General features: G+C 41.3%; 2 protein-coding genes across 9 annotated transcripts in view; one reads left to right on the forward strand and one right to left on the reverse strand.

The window, feature by feature from the left end:
* Positions 1 to 359: 359 nt before the first annotated feature.
* LOC148388544 (Rieske domain-containing protein) overlaps positions 360 to 24158 on the reverse strand; it is a 38388-nt gene continuing 14589 nt past the window's right edge. Inside the window, exons 5-7 of one of the 8 annotated variants that reach the window (XR_015861992.1) lie at positions 18032 to 18133; positions 8058 to 8153; positions 4591 to 7798 (exon numbers count right to left, since the gene is read on the reverse strand). The gene's annotated coding sequence lies outside the window, so the exon portion shown is untranslated. The other 7 variants (XR_015861993.1, XR_015861994.1, XR_015861991.1 and 4 more) reach the window with 7 other exon arrangements.
* yjefn3 (YjeF N-terminal domain containing 3) lies at positions 879 to 24133 on the forward strand. Its single transcript, XM_088393439.1, has 6 exons — positions 879 to 1135; positions 17146 to 17254; positions 20105 to 20215; positions 22390 to 22503; positions 23029 to 23179; positions 23570 to 24133. The coding sequence occupies exons 1-6, from the start codon at positions 1077 to 1079 to the stop codon at positions 23764 to 23766; spliced, it is 741 nt and encodes a 246-aa protein (XP_088249565.1). The 5' UTR covers positions 879 to 1076; the 3' UTR covers positions 23767 to 24133.

Below are 24158 nucleotides of genomic sequence, written 5' to 3' on the forward strand. Positions count from 1 at the left end.
CCCTAACATTCAGTGATAATACTGCAAGATCTTTAATGACCTTTTTTGTTCACAGGAACTCTTGGTCCAAATTGCGGTATTTCTTTGTCACCGCTAGATGGCAGAGTTTACCAAATGTTGCATTTTGCACCCCTTTGACCTCCGATATCTATTCTCGTTATTTAGAATTTTTGAATATCTGAACACTAATATCTGAAAAATGGTTTAATAGATAAAAGGTATAGAAGGCCTTTTTTTTTCTTTAAAAAAAAAATGGGACCATGGGTAGGGAACTCCAGTCCACAAGGGCTGGTGTCCTGCATGTTTTCTATGTCTTCTTGTTGGAGCACAACTGATTCAAATGATCAACATTTTTCTGCAGCTTCTGCAGACCTTGCTAATTATCTGCATCTGAATCAGAAGTGTTGCAACAGGGAGCTATAGAAAACAAGCCGGACACCGGCCCTCGAGGGCTGGAGTCGCTAAGCCCTGCAATGGTTTTGTTATCATTATTCACTTTAAATCAGTTTTAAATAAACAGAAAAAAAGTCATTTATAAACTCCCATGCTAACAGTGTATTGGACGTAGTATCATCATCATCCATCTTCATAACACAGGCAACATCTGATGAAAATTATATGAACACATTTTGTTTTGGAACAAGACGAAATTTTCACATCTTCAGATGGAATGTTTGTGAATGTCCCCGCTGTGATGCTTGCTCTACATTTCACATCAAGGGATGCTTTGGTCGCTGAGAAGTGCACACAAATGTGTGTGAATTTGAAGAAAGGGGACATGGGAGAAGGGAGGTGGGGGTCTCTGATGGTGGGCGCCTGAGCCAATCAGCCGTCTAGTGTTGCCTCTCCTGATTCTTAATTGGTCGCCGCTCTTTGAGTGAGTGCACTGCTTTTCAGTGCCGCACAGTGGGGAAGAGACAGGAGACTGCCGAGGACCATCTGCATCCGGACCATCCATTGTGAAAAGCGACTGTTTGTTCAGAACAGAGCATCCCCGGGGGTTCTTTGGTTGAGGCGCGGCTCCTCTTTTATTGTCTTTTCATCAGTCCTGCTGGGTGACAAACAAGACGGACAAGATGAATCACAGCTCAGCTGAAGCGGAGACCGAAACCATAGAGCCGCTGCGTTACCTCAGGTAGGCACACCCCCACTTTGCCACTTGTCATCTCTGGGAAACCTTTGTCATGAGATGTCAATCATTTGGATTGAATGGGATGCAAATTTACACTTGAGTTCAGTGAGGATGATGATGCTCACACCATACATACTTCAACCAATTTTGTTTGCATTGTATCCGCTGCTCTTTTTGTTTTGGATCAGAAAAATGCTGTTAGGATTTTTTTTTAAAATTAAGTCATATGATAAAAATAAAGTCCAAATGTCATTTATCTGATCCAAGTAAGATTTTGATTTTTCTTCTTGCATGATTTGATTATTCTTTAAATTAGTCTGACTTAATTCTTGTAAAATTGCATTTAAAAACTTGAAAAAAAAATTAAAATCCAAACTTTGTTCTTGTTCTTGGAAAAAAAATAAGACTATTAAAATCTAACTTCATTCTGGAAAATTCTTGAAATACACATAAAATGTAAACTTCTAAAGCAAAGTCAAACTTAATTCTCATTTGAAAACAACTTTCCCCTCAGTCAGACTTCTCATCCAATTAAAGAAATATTCTGGAAAAAAATTATCACGACATTCCTATTCCCCCCCTCAAAAAATATGAATTTAAAAGCATTAAATAACTTGAATAAGATCTAAATTCAACAAGGAATACTCAAATTCAACCAAATAAAATTTTCACCTCCTGAAGTGATTCGTTCTTTTTTCAGTCCGTATGACTTCAACCAGTAGGTGTCGGTAATGCCCATTGGAGCTGGTGCCACCTCGCCGTAAAACAAAACGAAGAAGAAAATGACGTCACTTCCCGTTCACAAACGAGTCGTGCATTGCATTTCCCGTTCCTCAACTGAACGGAGATGTGCGGGAACGAGACAGTGATTTGCATTTCCAGGTCATCGCGAGAACGTATCAGTGAGGGCACGAATCCTGACTTTCCCGTTCGCGAACCAGTTAATGGGTCAACTGCCTTCCCGTGCATCAACGGATCAGTCAGAGAACGAGTTGCGTCTCCCTCCTGGCGTGACCTATGTAAGCCAGAATGTCGATTTACGGTTTGCCAAGGAAAGAAAGAACCACTCACTGAAACACCACTTCTTTTATGCACGTTTTCTCCAAGCTAACGGCTAACTTTATTGCATGAAGGGATGCGCCCTTGTACAACAACGGGGAGATTATGCTCCTCTTTGGGTAATCTTGAGTTTATAACACTTAAAATAACGTGTATGCATATATACGCCTAAATATTGTTATCCAATATATCTACTGCAATTTCACATTAGATTACTGGTTTGAAATTTACTTTTATTATTATTTTAATAAACATTAAAACCTGTTGAAACTTGTCTGGTGTTTTATTCCTTGTTTTTATTTTTTGGGCATGAAAACAAAAATCTGACAATATGTATGTGTTTTACGTTGTGTAATATGTGTTGGTGTCCCCCCAAATAAAGAGTCAAATACACATTCCTGACACGTACAAAAAATGCATAAAGTTACTAGGTACACCCGAAAATGGTGGTGTACCTAATGGAGTGTCCGTGTGACGTCACAGATCAACCAGCCAATCAGGAGGTGGGGGTGTGGCACTTTTCACTTTCAGTTCAGCTTTGGCCATGATTTTTCCCTAATGAAATGGCCTGTTATGAAGTACATCTGAAAATGGCGGCGTACCTAATGGAGTGTCTGTGTGACGTCACAGATCAAACAGCCAATCAAAAAGTGGGGGTGAGGGCGGGTGTGGCACTTTTCACTTTCAGTTAAGCTTTGACCATGATTTTTCCCTAATGAACTGGCCTGTTATTAGGTACACTTGAAAATGGCGGTGTACCTAATGGAGTGTCCAAGTGACGTCACAGATCAAACAGCCAATCAGAAAGTGGGGGTGAGGGCGGGTGTGGCACTTTTCACTTAAACCAGGGGTGTCGACCTCCAGTCCTCGAGCGGCCGCGTTCCAATATGTTTTCCAAGTGACCCTCGTTAAGCGCACCTGCGTGAAAAGTTTTAGCCACTTTCACGTTCAAAAGGAGCTAAAACTTTTCACGCAGGTGCACTTAACGAGGTAATCACACGGACACTCCATTAGGTACACCGCCATTTTCAAGTGTACCTAATAACAGGCCACTTTATTAGGGAAATATCATGGTCAAAGGTCACAGGTATAAAGCTCTAGTCCTCAGGGCCGCGTTCCAATATGTTTTCCAAGTGACCCTCGTTAAGTGCAGGTGCGTGAAAAGTTTTAGCTCCTTTTGAACGTGAAAGTGGCTAAAACTTTTCACGCAGGTGCGCTTAACGAGGGTCACTTGGAAAACATATTGGAACGCGGCCCTGAGGACTAGAGCTTGATACCTGTGACCTTTGACCATGATATTTCCCTAATAAAGTGGCCTGTTATTAGGTACACTTAAAAATGGCGGTGTACCTAATGGAGTGTCCGTGTGATTACCTCGTTAAGTGCAGGTGCGTGAAAAGTTTTAGCTCCTTTTGAACGTGAAAGTGGCTAAAACTTTTCACGCAGGTGCGCTTAACGAGGGTCACTTGGAAAACATATTGGAACGCGGCCCTGAGGACTAGAGCTTTATACCTGTGACCTTTGACCATGATATTTCCCTAATAAAGTGGCCTGTTATTAGGTACACTTGAAAATGGCGGTGTACCTAATGGAGTGTCCGTGTGATTACCTCGTTAAGTGCACCTGCGTGAAAAGTTTTAGCTCCTTTTGAACGTGAAAGTGGCTAAAACTTTTCACGCAGGTGCGCTTAACGAGGGTCACTTGGAAAACATATTGGAACGCGGCCGCTCGAGGACTGGAGGTCGACACCCCTGGTTTAAATGAAAAGTGCCACACCCGCCCTCACCCCCACTTTCTGATTGGCTGTTTGATCTGTGACGTCACTTGGACACTCCATTAGGTACACCGCCATTTTCAAGTGTACCTAATAACAGGCCAGTTCATTAGGGAAAAATCATGGTCAAAGCTTAACTGAAAGTGAAAAGTGCCACACCCGCCCTCACCCCCACTTTTTGATTGGCTGTTTGATCTGTGACGTCACACAGACACTCCATTAGGTACGCCGCCATTTTCAGATGTACTTCATAACAGGCCACTTCATTAGGGAAAAATCATGGCCAAAGCTGAACTGAAAGTGAAAAGTGCCACACCCCCACCTCCTGATTGGCTGGTTGATCTGTGACGTCACACGGACACTCCATTAGGTACACCACCATTTTCAGGTGTACCTAGTAACTTTATGCATTTTTTGTACGTGTCAGGAATGTGTATTTGACTCCTTGCTCTTTATTTTGGGGGACACCAACACATATTACACAACGTAAAACACATACATATTGTCAGATTTTTGTTTTCATGCCCAAAAAATAAAAACAAGGAATGAAACACCAGACAAGTTTCAACAGGTTTTAATGTTTATTAAAATAATAATAAAAGTAAATTTCAAACCAGTAATCTAATGTGAAATTGCAGTAGATATATTGGATAACAATATTTAGGCGTATATAAGCATACACGTTATTTTAAGTGTTATAAACTCAAGATTACCCAAAGAGAAGCATAATGTCCCCGTTTTTGGATAACGGCGCATCCCTTCATGCAATAAAGTTAGCCGTTAGCTTGGAGAAAACGTGCATAAAAGAAGTGGTGTTTCAGTGAGTGGTTCTTTTTTTCCTTGGCAAACCGTAAATCGACATTCTGGCTTCCATAGTTCACGCCAGGAGGGAGACGCAACTCGTTCTCTGACTGATCCGTTGATGCACGGGAAGGCAGTTGACCCATTAACTCGTTCGCGAACGGGAAAGTCAGGATTCGTGCCCTCACTGATACGTTCTCGCGATGACCTGGAAATGCAAATCACTGACTCGTTCCCGCACATCTCCGTTCAGTTGGGGAACGGGAAATGCAATTCACGACTCGTTCGTCAACAGGAAGTGACGTCATTTTCTTCTTCGTTTTGTTTTACGGCGAGGTGGCACCAGCTTCAATGCGCATTACCGACACCTACTGGTTGAAGTCATATGAACTGAAAAAAATCACAAAAATAATGGATCAGTGTGTGTGTGTGTGTGTGTGGGGGGGGACAATTCGTTGAACAAATCTTTTCAGTGAACTGATTCTAAAGATTCAATTCACTTAAAATAACTGGAATGCACATCACTAACGTAATTCCTGACCTTATATGTAATACACCTTATATATAATACATTGCTGCAAATACATGAAAATGAAAGCATGAGCAATTATTCACTATGGTCTGCTTGTGCGCGTACATCCACATTCACACGTCTAATGAATTCACATTTAAAATATTCATGCCATTAAGCACGTGGCTCATAAATCATTTCCAAATGATGCATACATATTCATGAAGCGTGATGGGGAAGGTGGGACATGATCCAAATGTTGGCTTTGCCTCTGCGCACGACTGAACCTTCTGCTTGGTTAGAAGTAAACTAATGAACGTATGATTCTATGGTCACGTTGTCATGACGACGCTGGTTTTCGTTTTGGATGGTTTAATCTTTATGGTTCGCGTGGGGTTGGTGACCTCCCTGTTGGTCAGATTCTTCACTTCATTTATTCAGAGGACTTTCCGAGGTTTCTCAAGAAAATTGATGTCAGTGGTCGTTACATTCATAGACTCGTGTTCCTTTGTGTTCCTTTCCTTGTTTTGGATTTAAATCCAATGAAAAGGGCTCAGTTCTGTTTTCAAACCTCTTGACTGTGAATAGCATCCATAAACGTGTTGGTTCTGAAGTAGAAACCTCTTTTAAGACAGCATGATTCAAACTACTTTGGTTGTCATTAGCTCATGAAGATTAGCATCGATTACGTTTGTAGTCACACGTACTTTGCCTTTGAATCATAATTTCCAAGGGCACGAGTTTTATTACACCGATTAATATGAATCATTATTTTTTGACAAATATGATTACTTCCCTTAGGATGCAAAGTTGATTGTGTCCCCCCCCCCCAGGCGCTTTCTTGATAGAGGAAATGAAGACATGATTGCAGCTTTTCCCCACTCAAATACTGACGGGCTTATCTAATCAGACTTTAATAGAAAATTATGGACAAACATTGCCCGGGAGCAAATCGAGCTTCTCAGTCTCGCTGACCCAATCATTTGACTGTGCCTATAAATAAAAATGGCCGGGTTGTCACACGGCAAAATGCAGCTGCCGGCATCTGAACGTTGATGTGGAGGCAGCGCACAGGCCTGAGGAATAATAAACAAGCTGGCATGATGCGCCGGCGTCACAGAGCGCCACCGGGTCAGGCGGCTTGACTAAACGGCAGGTGAGATGGCTTGTCAGGGCTCACGTGTGCCAAGTGGAGGATGACGGAACATTCATCAGCACGTCAGAGTAGAGAAGTTATGATACCATATTTCCCTCGTGGTCCCATCTTATATTATTGCATACACACATCAGAATCCAGCAAAAAAAAATTTGAATAATTTTCTAATTTAAAATTTTTTTTGCAATATCTCAATGTTATTAAAAGGGAAGACAGTATTTAACAAGAAACATTGACACACAAGTTGCCTTTGCAGGCCACATAAAATGATGCGGTGGGCCGGATCCGGCCCCCGGGCCTTGGGTTTGACACCTGTCCCATATCGCCTCAAAGAATCTCCATGCCTTTAACCGAAGCAACTATTCTGAGAGCAGACGGAAAAGGTTGCATTAATTCAACAAGCTGAAATGTCACAAGGAATTCAGCTTGTTTGTCTCACTTAAGAGACCACCCACTCTCGTCGGAACAGGGTCTTCTGCTCACACTGACCTGCGTGCAACCTTGCGCATGTTTTCTTCTCATTGCCTCCTCCGCAATCTTAATTTCCACACCAAAGATGAAATGCTTGAGAGCTCAAACAAGACGTTTTTTTTCTGGACTTTTCCCAGCCCCACTTTAAACGTCATGACACTTTAAAACGTCTCCTCCATTCATCCAAAAAACATTCGGGCTGCGAATAACATCTCACACATGCGGGCCACTTATTGACAAATGTTTTGTCAAATCCTCTTCTGCGTTTTCAAGTGCTGTGATTGGCTGGTGACCAGTCCAGAGTGTGCTGGGAGCAGTTCCAACTCACTCGTGACCCTGAGGCCAAGCACTCTACAAACCGATTGAATTTTTAAAGTGAAAGAACTCTGTTGTTCCTATTTCATGACGCTAAATCCCGTCAGAGGGTCCTGATGGTAATTACGACCGATAAGAGGCTTTTGTGTTAGCGGGATTTTTTGTTAATGACTTATTTGTATGCGTGTTTTAGTGTGGGTGGGGCAGGGGGGAATCAATGAAATCGACTGAAGAAAATTGATCTGTGCTGAGCCTTTGAGGGCCAGCGAGCGTGTTAAATGAGCACAGGTTGGGTGAAATTACGCATCACAAACATGATGTTTATTAGATGAGTCTTAGATATGAGTCCTAAATAATAACTATGGATGGAAGCCAATCACTGGTAGTTATGGAGATTTAATGAGTGTGGTTCTCTAAGAATTTGATGGACCATAAAGCATCCTTAAATTATCCACACAGATGGGGTGGGAAAGATTCGATCATCACTGCAGCAACTGCTGTTTGCCTTGTGAAATGTTTTTTTTTTCCCGAGCAAAATGCTACTTCCTTTATCCGCACATGTAGTTTCTCGTGGGCGTCCTGCCAGCAGTGGTCAAGGTTCTCCTGATGGAGGTGACAGGCTAGAGAAAGAGATTTTCTTCGTATGACAGAATTGTATGAATACTGCGTGGGAGTGCTGTCATGTGATTTCTTGCAGCAAAATAATCTCTGGTTGCGAGCCACATGCTGCTTCACCACAAATGCCTCCTCTAGTGAATTTCCACGACAATTTCTAGTTTTTTTGCTGGTTGTCAAGGAAACCAAGCTGGTGGCAGGTGATGCGATTACGAAAGGATACTCAGCGGTAATGTTTAACAAGACGTAACCGCCGCCATCGACAGCATCACGAGCAGTTGATTGATTCCCGATGTGACAGGCTTGAAAATGTAATGACCTGTGAAAAGAAACGCAGAGTGAGGTGTGATTATTTTTTCCCTCCTCTCAAAACTTCACAGCATGACGACATGAAAAATAAATATTTTTTTCGGTTTGTATCTCTTGTGTATGTTATCGGATATCCACGAGTCGAACTGCTTTGTTCCTGTGAGTCAGTGCCACCGGGCAGGTTTTGGCAATAGCCGGTAATTGGCTTGGCTGTCTGGTTCAGTTGAATCCCGTTCGGGGAGCCGGATGTTTTTTCTTTTCACTTCATGCCAATTGTGCAAATGTCTTTTGTGTAGCGCTCTGTTGTTGTTTACCCTGCACGCCCACCAAAACCAAGTTACTTGCCAGTAGCATATCATAATTAACGTTTTCTACAATGCCGAGAGCAAACCAATTAAATTACTAGCAGAGCTGGTGTTATAATAACCAACATCAAATGCCGTCATGGCTGTAGGATGACATTTTAAAATTGCCCCCCCGCCCCTTTAATTGAACTATTTGGTTCACATTTTGGATGTGGTCTATTTTCAGCCAATCCAGCATTTCTAATGAAGCAGTCGGTGGGAGTACAATGGATTATTTTGGCTTTCTCGGATGTGTTGATGGGCAGTTGCTAAGCCCCCCCCCCCGCCTCCTCCATCTAGTCTGAAAGCCGACAGGTTAATAGTGACGCTTGAGGAGGCGAGACGGACAAAGACGGCAATGTGGAGAGAGGCCAAGCAGTCTGATTGAAAATAACACTTGAATTCACTGGGCCACATACAGCCCATTTGATCCCCTTCTAAAACAAATAATACCCCAGTGGAAATATCGGGAAAAGCCAGAAATGCTCTTAATACAAAATATAGTAGAAATATACCAGTGACATATGAGCAGATATCTTTTATACATACAGCGAGGACAACATGGACAAGTAACTAAGCAAATGTATTATATGCTAATGAATTCCTTTCTACCACCCACTCCCAGTCTGATTTTCCAGCCGGCAGCTACATCTCGTCATTATTGTTTATAATAAAGGTTTGCTTGCATCTCAATCCACAGCAGTGCTTTTTGGACGACTGCACTGATGCACTGATTTCTTCCCTCCCGCCTTTAAGTGCCACTGAAGCACTAATGAACCATAACTATAGAGGCTACGTAGTGATTATGTTCTCGTTCCTTTGGAAGTAAAAGCTGAGGAGGCAATGCACATACACACTCCAAACACATCTTGCTAAAAGGAACAGCCTTAAAGTCATTAAAGCTACATTTTTATAATGAGGATACACTCCTCGCCGTTGCCATAGCAACCCCAGATTTTTTATTATGTTACCCGGTAATATAGGTGGACCAACTAGAACACCTCATCTTGTCTTAGTGTTTTTCTTTTTGCAGCATAATTGAAGATTGTGAATGGTCGTTTGTCTCCATGTGGGTTGACTGGTGACCAGTTCAGCGTGTACCCCAATTCTTAAAGTCTGCTGAGATAAACTTCAGCTCACCAGTGGCGATAATGAGGACAAGGATGGATGGAGCTTTGCGATTGAAGGGGGGAGCTCTACGGTTGAGTGACCCACTTTTTTTACCTCCGCCAAGGGCGCTTCGTTGACACTATCCACTTGTTTATACATTTACAGGATTACCATATGATGCCCCCCACCCACCCTTCTGACCCTAATATAAAATAAATGCTACATGCACATTCTAGCATCTCAGAAGACCGCTTTTTGACGTTTGGGCTGTGCTGCAGATAACAGAAGCTTAACATCTATTTGTTGAAGTGCTAACAACATATCATCACAAGCACACGCCAAAGAGGGCTGGCTAATTGCTACTTGATACTGAGAGGAGTCTCACAATAGATTCCGCACATACTCGAGTTGTACTAGGCTGGAATATTTAGCACACTGGATTAGCATAAAGAACACAATGCTATAGATCACAGGTGTCAAACTCAAGACCCGGGGCTAGATACGGCCCGCCACATCATTTTATGTGGCCCGCGAAGACAAATTGTGCATCAAAATATCTTTTATTTTTAAATATTTGACCAGTTTTTACTCATCTGATTTGAAAACGAGTTATTTGTCGGTTTGTTTTGTAGCTTTTACTGTATATAATATGAGGTGCTCATACATTTATTTGGGTTGACAGTCATAATGGCCTTCCGAAAGAAGCTATGACTACAATGCGGTCCGTGAAAAAAAAAAAGAATTTGACACCCCTGCTATAGATCTTTTGATAGTGACCGGTCATGTGTTCATATTCTGTTGCTGCAAGGTAATAGCTAATAATAATAAGATGAAAGTGATAGAATAGAATGAGAAAAGTACAATGAGAGTGAAACAAGACGCAGACATCCGTTTCATGCACAATGCCATCGATACAATGAGCCCGACACATCTTTGTTTACAGCATGAGCCATCCGTCTCATATCTCATCTCATCATATGACTCTCCTCGAACCTTATCGCTAACATGTCAAGGCTGCATTTCACTCTGGCCTTTTGCCAATCAAAGACGTCACAACCTTCACAACCTGTGAAGAAGGTCTTCTTATTCATCATCATCAGCGGCGCCATCTGCCATGAAATCCACATACACAGCCAAAATAGCTGGGAAAGCATTTGATGGCATTCTAAAACAAAAACTTCGGAGGAACAAACCTCAAATAAATACTCATTCAATTTATAGTGGAAAAGTGAAACATGGTGAAGCAGAGTGTGGCTGACCTTTTGATCGCTTCCAAAATTTGTCTCCATCTCATTCCCGAACATTGTGCTTTTTTTTTTTTGCTGAGTTGGACACAGCGTATATTGCAAGGGTAAATCTCTTTCTTCCTCCCTTTATGTGGCACAAACAATCCATAAATACAGAGGCTCACATCTAAACACACACAGTCAAACCAATACAAGTGGAAAAGGTCGGCCGCATGCCAGTTTCAACGTGGTGGATCTCTGGTCTCTTGTGGTTCTACCTACTGCTGAGCTCATTAATAATACACAACTTGTATATTGTGTTTGTTGACACTTGGTGTGTGAGTGTGCGCTAATCTCAACACATCCATGCCGCACATCCTGGCTAAAGGGCCCGGAGTCAGATTAGGAGACAAATGATTTAGCCTCCAAAGTCTGCCTGGCAACAAGGCACCAAAAAGTGCGTTTTGTGACTAGGCTAAGAATGCAGCAGTAAAGTCAAGTGAAGACTTTTGACTGTTACTTTTTTGCTAAATAAACAGCTTGTTTGTTAGCTTCGGCTTGTTATCAAACTTTCAGCAGACAACGTCTCAATGTCCGCTAGCTCTTTGACAGACAAAAACATTATAAAATGTATCACATCAAAATACCTTGCTTGACACCAATTACTACTTTCCTATTAGCTTTGACACCATCTGTTTAATACGGTATCGACATTTAAAGTGATAAAATCGGTGGTCATATGTCATCATTAACGTGTCATTTGGGAGGCAGCCATTTTGTGTCAGGCCTAACCAACTCTAACCCGATTCTATTGATTGTCTGCTTTGAAGCCGAGCAAATGAGCTGCATTATTTTCTCTTGTCTTTGCTGGCACCATTGCTACTTTAGCGATTACAAATGGCATTTTACAGCAAGGATGTGAAACTTCCTTGTAGTTAATTACAGCCGTCAGACGCCTGATGTCCTCCCGATTCCAATTAGCCGCATGAGACCGGCGCCGTAGCTCATGCGCAATTAATTTGGGGAAAAAGCTGTACTTAACGCCGCTGATGGCTTTTCAGAAGCCAGAACGGTGATGATTGTTATGAGCCTTTTTACTTTCACACACGAGAACGGCTGTGATAAGACTTAGGGAGACAATGTGCGGCTTATATTGTTTTAGAATCAGTGTCTCTTTTCAATTGACATATTATTTTACCGACATTACAAATACATCCGCACCATCTAATCACCTGAATTGTATTCCGATCAGGTAGCAGTCAACTGGGAATGCTTTGCTTGCATTTTAATGAGCGCACGAGACAGCCTTTATTATACTTATTTATCATTTCTTTAAATGAGCATCGCCTGACCGTCGTTGCTATCGGCGATGTAGCACAAATGTTAAAACTCTTGACTTTAAAAGCCGAGCAGTGAGTAAAATTTAAAGACAAGAAGTGGGAAGATGGCCATGGAGATGTAAATCAGCCCGATTCAATATGCGCAGGCAGTAATTCAGACCCGTTGGGCCGGAAGCCAGTTGACTGTGTGTGTCTCTCATGGAGCTAAATAAGGCAACAAAAACAAAAACTCGTGATGCAATGCAGTTCTACACCATTGCAATATGAAACATACTACTGTGAGAGTACCTCTCTGACAGTGTCAATCAAACCCGGACATTCTGTATATATTTTATAGCTGACAAGATGGGTTAAATTGGTTAAGGCAGACTTGAGTGATTGTATTAGAACAAACGATGGCTTTTATTTGCCGTCCACAAATCAATCAATCCACTGCTGCAGCCTAAGTGAATCCCAAGTTGCTGATTCGATAAGCGCCACGCTGAGCACCTCAACCGTGACCATATGGGGGTACAAGGACTCCTCCCCCCACCCCCCTTGGGCAGCTGAGGCTCTCTGTTCTGCCACCTGATCCTCACGCCAGTCATCACATTATCGGATGCTGGTTTTTGTTCATTTTGGACGTTTTGCGTTATCCTGTGAATGATAGCTTGTTTTCATATTTGCTCGACATTTCCGTTGACATCAGTGTTTGGCTCTCAGCTGCAAGACTTCATGTAGGCTCACACCCCGGGGGGGGGGATGATTCACTTTCATGGTCATGTTCAATGACATGCATGCACACCTGGTGATCGCGTGTTTAGAATGAGCTCTTAATATTTGTCACTATCACGCCTTATTATAACAATAGCCCAGGGAGGAAAATAGGATTTGTCTTGCTCCTTATGTACGACAAAAAAAAAAAAAGTTCCATTAAATCGGCACACACAATGAATCCAATTAAGTGGGGTGAGTCATCGCTGGTGTGTTTGTGTCCCTCATGTTGGATCGAGCGGCTACAACGACAGGCAGATAGCGGCAGCGGAGGAACACTAAAGATAGGTAACGGGGGCGCTAACACGACAGAGTGGCAAGGCCACACGTGTCAAAATATTCCCATTATTGTATTAAGTTTTCTATCTAGGCTGATTGGTGAATACATAGAAAGTATTCAAAAACACAGCTTGGTGAGAGTTATGGACAAAGACTAAGCTGATTGAACATTTAATTTGACGCCACGTTTTGGCTCAGCTACTTCAAATTCTGCGCAGACTAAAATATACATGATTGCGTATAAAGACATGAGGAGAAGGAACGTTGTTGGATCTATTGAGCGCTGCGCTTTGATTCTCGCTGTCCTCTCTGAGGCAGCATGACCAATGAATAGGTCCTTGATGGGAGAACTCGACTTGATTACACAATGGTGGAGTCTGAAACTGCACTTAATACAATGGATGCAACAATTAACCTGATACAGCGGCTAAAAACAGACAACTGGCTCTGAGGCAATTTACAAATGTGTTTTTCTGTAGAAAATCGTTCAAACAGAATTATCTATGTGTGTTGTGATTGGCTGGCAGCCAGCCCGGCGTGTAGCTTGTTTTGAGCCAAAAAAAGACCCACTGTGATAGCAAGGTGTGTCACACAAAATGATCCAATTTTACTCAACTGGTCTGAAAATGATGGTTTACTGTAAAACAAAACAAAAACAGAAAGAGTTTCATTGAATTCAAACGCACCACATAGATTTGCCTCACTAAAATCCGTTTAGCTTAATGCCAACAAAAACAGCAAAATACTATTAACAAACTAACAAACAGTATCGATTTTGCGGTGTTATAACCCTTTTGAACGCAAATATTTGCAGTCATATATTCTTTATCCTTTGCCAAAAATAACAAGCTTATTGAGTCAATTGCATTATACTGCCTCCTGGTGGTCAAAGTGCACAACAGGAGCAGCACAATGACGATTTAATTGAAGCGAAGATGTAGCAAAATATGTTTATCTTCTCTTCAATCATGACAGTGCTGTATTTTTATAAAGTTGAATATTTGCGATCCTAGTGTTTTGAGCTACGAATGTGGTCAATAGATAAATCAACTCATATCTCAAGGCAGCTCTGACAATTGAACTGATTCGAGCTGCATGTTTCTGCATGTATTTGCATGTTAAATATTGCCACAAAAGATTCTTATACCTTCCCTGACAGTTTCATTCAGGTGAGCATTATTATCGCCATGAAAGCAGATTTCTTTGTCAGTTTCTTTTACATTCCAAGCCTGGTGCTTGGTCTGCCAGGGTTATTTTAATCCGCCTCCTTATCGCTGCAGCACATCACATTGGAAAGGTGGAAATTAAGTGAAGTGAGATGGAGGTTGACGGGGGAAAAAAAGTGTAGCTTTTTCACTCCGGCAGCGTCCGTGAAAAATGGCAGCTCTGTCTGTCCCCTTATTATATGTCGCAGACTCGGGAGGATACTTGTCTGTGAGTTTTTCGGTACACTAACTAATGTTGTTGTTGTATCATTCTGGTTCATGTGGCCGACCGCATTTACCTCCCACTGGGACTATTTGATCGTTTCAGTTTGATGCAAGAGTAAGGCCTGCACCTTCATTAAAGGCTGCTTGAGATCACGGGTGAGCATCTCCTAGGGAGGGGTGCATTGAGTGCACGCACAAATCAAATCTAGCCCTAGGGAGATGCAACAGGAGCAGGTACTTGATGAAAAATGTTGTTGCATATTGCCACCAATGACAAAGCACGGTGCATTAAAACAAATGTTAAGTTAAGTTCATTACAATAAGCAAAAGGTAATTATAGTGGTTGGACACCCCTGCGTCGTAAACAGAATTGCGATTTCTGCCCTGGAAATGAACAAAAGTTTTAACAAAGACCTCAAAAGTAAAGATGTGATTTTTATGAAACATAATGTTTGTCTGGGTCGAACGCCCTGGGGCAGTGTCCTATAAAAAGTGTTAATAATTGGTGCTTGAGAAAAGTCGAGCTAGTCCGCAACATTGTGCTGCTCCCTGGTGGCAACACACTCAAAAGCACACACTTGGAATTGAAGTGAAAATCAAATGAGGAAAGTTGGCTAATCCACCCAGAGCACGTATAATCGAAGCTATAAATGAATTTTGGTGCTTCAGCTAGCAGAGAAGGTCTCGATGGCCCTACTGGATGTCATTCGATATCTCCGCCGTGCATATTTGGACAATCAAGAGCACTGCTGACATCCTGCGACCTTTATTTTTGCTCTGGAACTTTATAACCCCTCAAGTCAACAAGTGCACTAGTCTCAAAGTCCATGTGGTTTTGGTCTCCTTGGAGCTGGTGGCTTGAAGTGATCTTTGCAAAGATCAACTTGTCTCAGTCGCTCAGGAAACTTCCCCGAGGTGAGCTGTGGGTGACAGCTGCCATCGCGCCATTGGCTCAGGTAAATGCCATGGCTACACTAACTTGCTTACACACATACACGTATATGCACACAAATTCACACACTGAGACACAGCTGTGCCTTAAAGGAAACTAAAAGCAGCGCAAATCAGATTAGCACCAGCAGCACAGTCACCAGGGAGTCAAACGGTGCCGAATGTGTGCGCTCCTACTTTCGGCGGGTTCACACACACAAACAGCAACACATCGAATTAACTGGAAAAGAACAACAACAATAGCAGCCTATCTTCAAGGTTAAGAGCGTGGAATTGTTATTGAGATGACATTTCAACAAAAAAAATAATGAAATAGTCAGCGATTCCCCCAGGCATGAATGTGGAACGCTGAATGATATGAAATTCAAAAGAGTCTAAACAATTTCTGCCTTTAGAGAGACACGGATATGAGCTATAATTTGAGGGACGCAAGCTCAAATGTCTTTTTTCAGTGCAGACTGGCTGCTCAGTACAATATGAGCAATAAAATTAATTAGTGGAAAAATCCCATGAGGTGAGACTGTCAAAGTGATTATTTTTAATTCTCTTAGTTTTACAATACAGTTTATGATACAAACTTGTATTCATATTTTTGGTATGTGGCAGTTATTAAAATTGCATGAACGCCACATATTTAAAGTGTGATTGGCGACCAAGGAAAAGATACAAGGAGCCTTCCTAGCCAAAATCCGACCATCTGAATCTCCTCATGAAGTATTTTCACTCCGGTATAAAATAGAAAAGAAAATCTCATGTAGCTTCTGCATTATTCCTTCTGATGTTTTCCTCCAATCCTCTGAGGGGCTCAATTAAAACCCTCAGCTGGGGAACACACCTCGTTTCATCTGCAAGGAGTTGCAGTGCCTACACCAACCACTAGGTGGAGGTAAAATGCAGGGGATGTTATCTACAGAGGGAATAATTCAGGTCTGATGGTTTGTGCCACATCAAGATGGGGCAAGAACTCACATGCGCACTTTTATGGTCAAAGCAGTAGCATTAGTCATGCTGTTGCCATGCAGAGAGCAGCACGGGCCAGGTATGACTTAGATGACATATTCACCCACTCATATAGTGCAAATGAGGCATGATGAAGAATGCCGTTCACTTTTATTAGTCACTCACAAAGTCTGTTCTTTTCATGAGCACACTTCCCAGAAGCTGCTGACTGATGATAGATGGTAGCCAAAAATCACCACAGCATGAATGTAGGATCGGTTTTGATTGTGCCACAGGAAATTGTGCATTTTCACTTCCCAATATTATGACAAATTAATTACAGGCACAGATTTTACACTGGGATTTAATTTTAGGGTATATTGAGATGAAATCATTAATTACTTCAGGATTCATAGTTTTTGTGACTGGAACACTCGAAGATGCAGTATTTTGGCGCCATCTAGTGGCATCTTGGTACTAAGGAACTATGTTGAAATGAGAGTATGAGCTTCATTTTGACAAGGCATATAATAATGCAAGCTTTATGATAAATAATAGGTAAGATTTCTTTCATTAGACATAGAAAGCGTGTTAAATTGACTTCTTATGTGATCACGTTCTGTGTTGTAGTAAAGGCGAAGCGAGCGCCATTGAGACAGAACTCATGCGGGACTACAAGTTTGGACAACAGCAGCTCATTGAGATCTGGGGACACGCCTGCGCGCTCGCCATCTCGAAGGTTTGTACTTTATCGTGTTTCAGTGACCGCAACATCATCCACTCCTAGCTATTCACAGTAGAGGTGTCAAAATTAATCGATTCATCAACAACCAATTCGCCAATTCGATTATCAAATTCATCACCACATATGTTAATAATCGAGTAATCGTTTTGACATTTCTTTCAAAAGAGATAATTCAGATTTCTTTTTTGCGTTCAATCCAAAAATCCAAACTTTTGGCAAATATTTGCTTTTATGACAATCAATCCTTTGCTTAGCTGTAGTTGTTTTAAATAAATAAAAATATCAGTTAATGAACAGTAATGATGGACAATTAATTTTTAAATACTTTTCAATGCAAATATTATTATTATAAATATAAAAAAAATCTATTTGATTAATCGATGGCATAATTGATATAATAACCGATTCTAAAAAAATCATTTGATAGTCAGCCCTGCATTACAGTAATGGTGGAAAACGTTTTGAAATGATTTTGATCTCACAAAAGCTGCGACGGGAAGTGTGCAAGCCAAACCACCGTGTCCACTTCCTCACTTGCACTGGCCAAGATCGCCAGCCTAGCCTGACTGAACAAACACGACCGGACTGCCGCCGCTGGCCGCAGCCACCCGTGGCACGCCGGCGCTTGCATGACATCACCGTTATTTGAAGACAATTACAGTCAAAGGAGTTGCTAGACGGTCACATTTGGCCTGTTTCACAACCGTCCTACTGCTGTTACTGTGTCCAGAAATACCACACCAATAACACACGCGTGTACACTTTACTTGCCAGACAGATTATAGGTTGACTGTAAATCAATCCCTCCACCGCCTCCCTCGCTCAGCAGAACCAGACTGTGGGCTTCTGTATCAGTCTGAGGCCGTTCATCACCTGAGTGGAGACAGGAGACATTTTGTTGCTCGGCAGCAGTAAATCTCCACTTTACACAAGCTCAGACGCTAGCTACACCTTCTCATATAAAAACCTCTGGACTGAGCTTGAAAGATGAGCGTATTTATTATTTTAGGGACCTGATAGTGTTTTCTCCAGACTTGATTGGAAGTGAAAGTGCATGCGAGGTATCCCCACGACGGTCGTAGGACCTAGAAACATTCCGTCCCTCACTTTATCTTCTCAACGAGGCCCCGTTGCGTTTAAACAATCACTTTGATGAACGATAACAATAAAAATAAAAGATGAATGGTTTAATAAGGATTCACTGTCGTTCAATCTATTGAGAAATGTTATAAAGAGGCGTTAAAAAGGTGAAGTGGTAAAGAATGCTAAGAAAATGCTAGATACTTAGCATTAGCATAGCATCTGTAAAACGTCAACATTCTGCTCTGTTCTGTTCTATTCTTTAATGGCATCTCATGGCTTCATGTTACAATTAATAGGTAGTTTTGTTAGTTTGCGCCGATTTTATTTTGTAATAGATGACATTAAATGTGAGCTATGTACTCTCCTCCCTTTATAGCGGTCCACTTCCAACAACATTCGGCTTCATAATAGTTTCTCCAGTGGCCTAAAACATTTCCGCAGCCAATATCAAGCATCCTCCCGCTCGCTCGCTCGTATGAAAGCTCGACTTGAATAAGTACGTGCAATAAAAGGAGACCGTAAAGGGAAGAAACAGACGTTCAAAAACGTGAGCGGCCAAACAAACATAGCTTGACCATCCAAACGCGCAACATTTGATGCCGATATTTAATTTTGTGGAGCATGCGGCTGAACACACAACACATGATACTTGTTTTTGCAAATTTACTCAGAAGTACCGGGGCTGTTGACACATAAATATGTTAGCATAATAAAAATGACGTTATGAAATGTGTTTTTCATCTCGGGTCAGCTGTAAGTCCCCCCCCCCCCCCACAGACACACATTTTTTTAAAAACATCTATTTGTATACCGTGTAAATTTTCACTATATTGAGGAGAAATAAGGCTTATCGTTCTCATTTCTTGCCCGATTCAAATTCCAGCTCGCCACCCTGCATGCGCTAACCAACTGCTAGCTTAAAATCTGGCACAAGATCTAGAATATTAGTTATCTGATAGATGAATATTCTCATTGGAAATTAAACAAATATCTTCAAGTCTCTTTCTGTAATATCATCTGTCCCGGTGGCTCCCGAGGGGCCGCAGGGACCTCGTCTCCATTTCTATTGAGACTGTGCCATGATGGCGATAGCGGCTGCCGTCTCTTCTACTTGGATTCAACGCTCGTGTAAATGGGATCCGAAGGGAAATGACCCATTTACCAAATGACCTTATTATTATTAATAGGTGGGAAAAGGTTTTTTTTTTTTTTTTTCGTGTGTGTAGCTCCTTTAGTGGTCAAAGCCAAAATGTGAAGCCAGAATTTTTTGGGGGAGGTTCCGTGACATAAACCAGCAGGAAAGGTTTCGATTTCTTTAAATTGTCATTGAGAGGACTGAACGGGATTTGACCTCAACTGACAAACAGATTAAGGTCACGCTGTAATTTGCACTCAGGTAAATGGACTTAAAAAAATATTTGGTAACATATTTATACATTTTGAACTCAATGTAATGGAAATATTAATATAATATATATATAGTAAATAATGGAACTGTTGAGCTTGGGTCATCATACCGCCTGCCACATTTTACGACTTGATTATTTTTAACTACGGTATCTACACAGAAAGTTTGAAATATACATCCCATTGTAAGGACACAGGTATTTTTTCCAAGAGATGGCAAGCCTGGGATGGGCGCAGATCACGTAACATGTTTTAAGCCGGATGGCATCAAAGTGCATTCTTCTTTCTATTTTGCTCCCCTACAAGCCTTTTGTCCTTGTTTCTAAGCATCAACTTTCTATTTGTGCTGTCCAGGCCTACCCTCTCAACTCTTTAGCAAAGAAGCAGCCAACGGTGTTGGTGATCTGTGGGCCAGAACAGAACGGCTCCATCGGCCTGGTGTGTGCACGACACCTGCGCATGTTTGTAAGTAGAAAAAAAACAACACGCAAACTCAAATGAATCAGTTGAATATGTACAGTTCGAGAAAATTAATGGTCAATGGTAATTTTTCATATGAGGCAAATGAGTCAACGTCTCAGCAGATCACTCAGCTGGTCATTTCCTTCGTTGTCTGACTGTTCCCTGTCGACTCGCCTTGTTCTTACGTGCGATCCAGCACAGTCCTGTGCCCAAAGTTGCCACGGAAACAACATAATGACTTGGTGCAACGCAAGCTAACAAGGGCAAAGAAGAGGAAAAAGAATTGGAATGTGGATCGACATCGCTGATTATTGCAGTTGGGAATTTTAATTAAAAAATAAATATCCTGCAGGTTATATTTTTAGCACGAGAGATTAACGACAATGTTCTGCTTGGCGACCATAATGCAGATTAAATGCATTATAGCTGCGCAAGACTGTGCTGCAGGTCCAAAAATATTTTGGGGGGATCATTTACATTTTTGACCTAACCAGACACCCTTTTGGAAAACATCAGCTAGTAAAAAAATTGTGTACGCTTCAAATAAATAAAAAATAATAAATAAATAAATTTCACTTTACCCTGAAAATAATTTTTGACTTAACAACAAACAATATTTGAAGTTGAGATTGAAAATTGAGAAAATGTGCATACATTGTGCAGTGTTGACAAGTATAAGTGTTTCAATTATTTGTTCTTTCATATGTTTAAATGTGTTAGTGTTTTGGAGTATAGTGGGGTATTCAATTTTTCATTTTAAATTAAGACATTGCCAAATACCAGCCTGGCAGCCAAACACTATTACAGCCTTTTCCCTAATTTAAAAAAATTTCAAAACCCTTTAAAATGTCCCACAGCCATTTGCTGTGTTAATGTACGTATCACTGCAGTTTTCCATGGACGTAGCCTAACTAGCTTTCCTAAGCAGTTAGCTAGCCACATAAAAACACCACATGATCACTCACTTTCCCCAAAATCTAGAACAAACTGTTCTCACCGATGAAAATAAAAATCTACATTTGACTCGCATCAGGATTAACGGGGCGTCCCAGAATATAATTTGAGCTCCTGTAAACGTCTCCGAGCAGTTATCCCATTACCCTCTCGGCAAGAGTCCTCAGACAGTCATGACATCACGCCGTTGTTCCTCTCATTAATGCTGTCTGCACGTGAACATGATGTCATGAGTCTGCCCATCGGGTCTCGGACTCACTGAAATTTCAAGACAAATTATAGTTTTGGGAGGCCGCTCGGAGGGCATCAAATGCAAAATTGAAAAGGGATATGGACCTTTAATTTTTACGGATGAATGCTTCTGCGTGCTTTACCATATGTCTGTCACAAGCATAATTTATTGGTGGTTAAAACTGTATCAGTTAGGCTATGAAAACTACCGTATATTACACCACGGTGCGGCACAAGTGAGTACTTAAACTCACCACTTATACCATGTCGTCATCTTTTCTGTTTTTTTCCTTTAAGACAAATTTTCGGGGTTAGCATTTGTGCCCCTCCGGGACCACGCTTGTCTTGGTTTTCTCCAAAATGGGGAAACTCGATGACTTTGGCTTAGGAAGACTCGCCCTGGTGCCAGAGCGTGTGTTGTTCGTGGTTGCGTTGTGATCCGTGTCAGCTGCAAGACACAAGGGGCCCACACGTGAGCCCCACAGCCCCCCCCCCCACCAAAAAGTTTTAGTTCCGCACATGATTTATTTATTATTTCAATGAACTTAAGTATGCTCGACTCCTCATCTGAGTTTTGAAAAATCAAATTATTAAATACAATGTAATTCGATATTTGGATACCTTTTAAGACAATTTGTGCTGTATAGAACAAACACATGGAAATCGATATTCAGGGTCTTCTGATTCAGCTGCTGTCACACATCACGCTAAACCTGAGCAGCCCCTAACTACAAACAGACAATTGTTACTTGGAACATGCAGTACAAAAATATCCTTGGGCAATGAGCCACATGCTGCTTCGCCAAGTCTATATACATTATTATTCGATGACATGTGAATTTCCATTACAGTTTGATATCACCACTGAGAGGGATGAAACGACACCTACAACATTTTTAGTGGCCAAACACAATCATGCGTACATTTTGGCGGGCGTTTTGAGTTCTACTTTCAAGCTTACATAATTTTTTTTGTTCTGCTTTTCTATTCAGGAATATGAGCCCACCATCTACCACCCAAAACGATCCCCTCACAGTCTGCATCAGGATTTCACGGTTCAGTGTGAGAAGATGGACATCCCTTTCCTCTCGTATCTGCCTACAGAGGTCTGCGGCATCTTCACGGCATTCGTTTTGCTCCTTAGTAGCAATTCAAATAAACGCTCATCAATGCGACACCGCTTATACCGTTCAAGGTTGACTAATTTAGGATGAAGGTACAACACAATAATCTGATTGATTTCAAATGCAAGCCCGACATCACCAGTGAGCACCGAAAAAAAAAAAAAAGAAAATCGATAATTTAGGTTGTGCTTCACTGCTAAATGAAAACAATATTTCTTCCAAGACATTATTTGCTAAACATTTGAGGATGCACTTTTGATCATATATGTCAATTTAAAAATAAATTCAAAAGGTAACTTTGGACGGAAGCTAAATGCTACACTTTATTTATCAGCTGTGTTAATCTAGAAAGTAATAAATAAAGGTTAAGTAAATACGAATAGCGGGAAATGACACTATATTCTGAATCTCTTAGTGAAAGTATTTCCATTTCAGTCTCCTGTTGGGAATTATTCCCAAAAAAGAATGAAGTCATTCACCCTAAGGGAGTGCTGTGTGCTTTCACAGGTCCAGCTCATAAACGATGCTTACAATTTAGTGATTGACGCCATGCTGGGCCCTGAGGATGACGCCGTGGACATTAAGGAGCCCTACGCTGGGATTCTGGTCACGCTCAAGCAGGTCAAGATCCCCATCGCGAGTGTGGATGTGCCATCGGGTGAGTTTTAATCTCCTTGGGGTTGAGTTTTTCCGAGAATAAAAACCCATGTGGAGGAAAATTTTCGACTTGCTGAGTATCGACTGCACAATTTACAACTTGAATGCCACTAAACAGGAGTGCTGAAAAGGACAACATGTCTGCATTGGATTACATTTATTTAATTGCAATTTATTTGTAATTTTATTAATTTATTTTAAAATGTATTATTCAACCAGTGTTGAATTGCTAAAAATGGGAGAAAATTAGTAAGCATGTTAACTGCTCTTAAAAATTTAACTGTACAAAAAAGGAAAAACTATCTGCACAGGATTGCATTTATTTATTTATAACTTTTTTTTATAAATACATTTTATTTTCAATTCATTCTCTTGCGCTTATCTTCCTCAGGTTGGGATGTCGAAGAGGCAGGTGAGGACGGGATAAGCCCAGAAGTGCTCATCTCTCTGACAGCACCAAAGAAGTGCGCCATGAGTTTCTCGGGAAAGCATTATTTGGCCGGACGCTTCCTGCCGTACGATATCCAGAAAAAATACGACCTCAACCTCCCAGATTACCCGGGCACAGACTCTCTTATCGAACTGTAACGCACGGGAAACATTTTGATAGCGTCTCTTGGTTTTGCATCTTCCCGATGGGAAACAAACAATAATGTCTCAAACGTGTCTTTCGGGCCTTAGCCGCATTTGCTGTTCAGTGACAGTAGGAGGATTTAGAACCTGTGACCTGGTGTATTTTTCTGGAAAAGCTTGAGCTGTTTTTGGTGTCAGTTTCCAAATAAGAACTGTAGCATTATACATGTTGGTTTTATTTAACTAAAGAGATTTTTGGTTTGATACTGAAGCGTGCAACTGCTTCATTTTTATTTGCATTCAAGCAATATTTTGTTTTATTCTTTTGCTATTACAAAATCAGTTCTTGTTGTCTAAATAATAAAAATAATCATTCAAACATTGTTTTCGTTATTGAATTTTTGGCA

The sequence above is a fragment of the Syngnathus floridae genome, chromosome 13, assembly GCF_059516105.1.
Source record: "Syngnathus floridae isolate MCC-2025c chromosome 13, RoL_Sflo_1.0, whole genome shotgun sequence".
NCBI lineage: Eukaryota > Metazoa > Chordata > Actinopteri > Syngnathiformes > Syngnathidae > Syngnathus > Syngnathus floridae.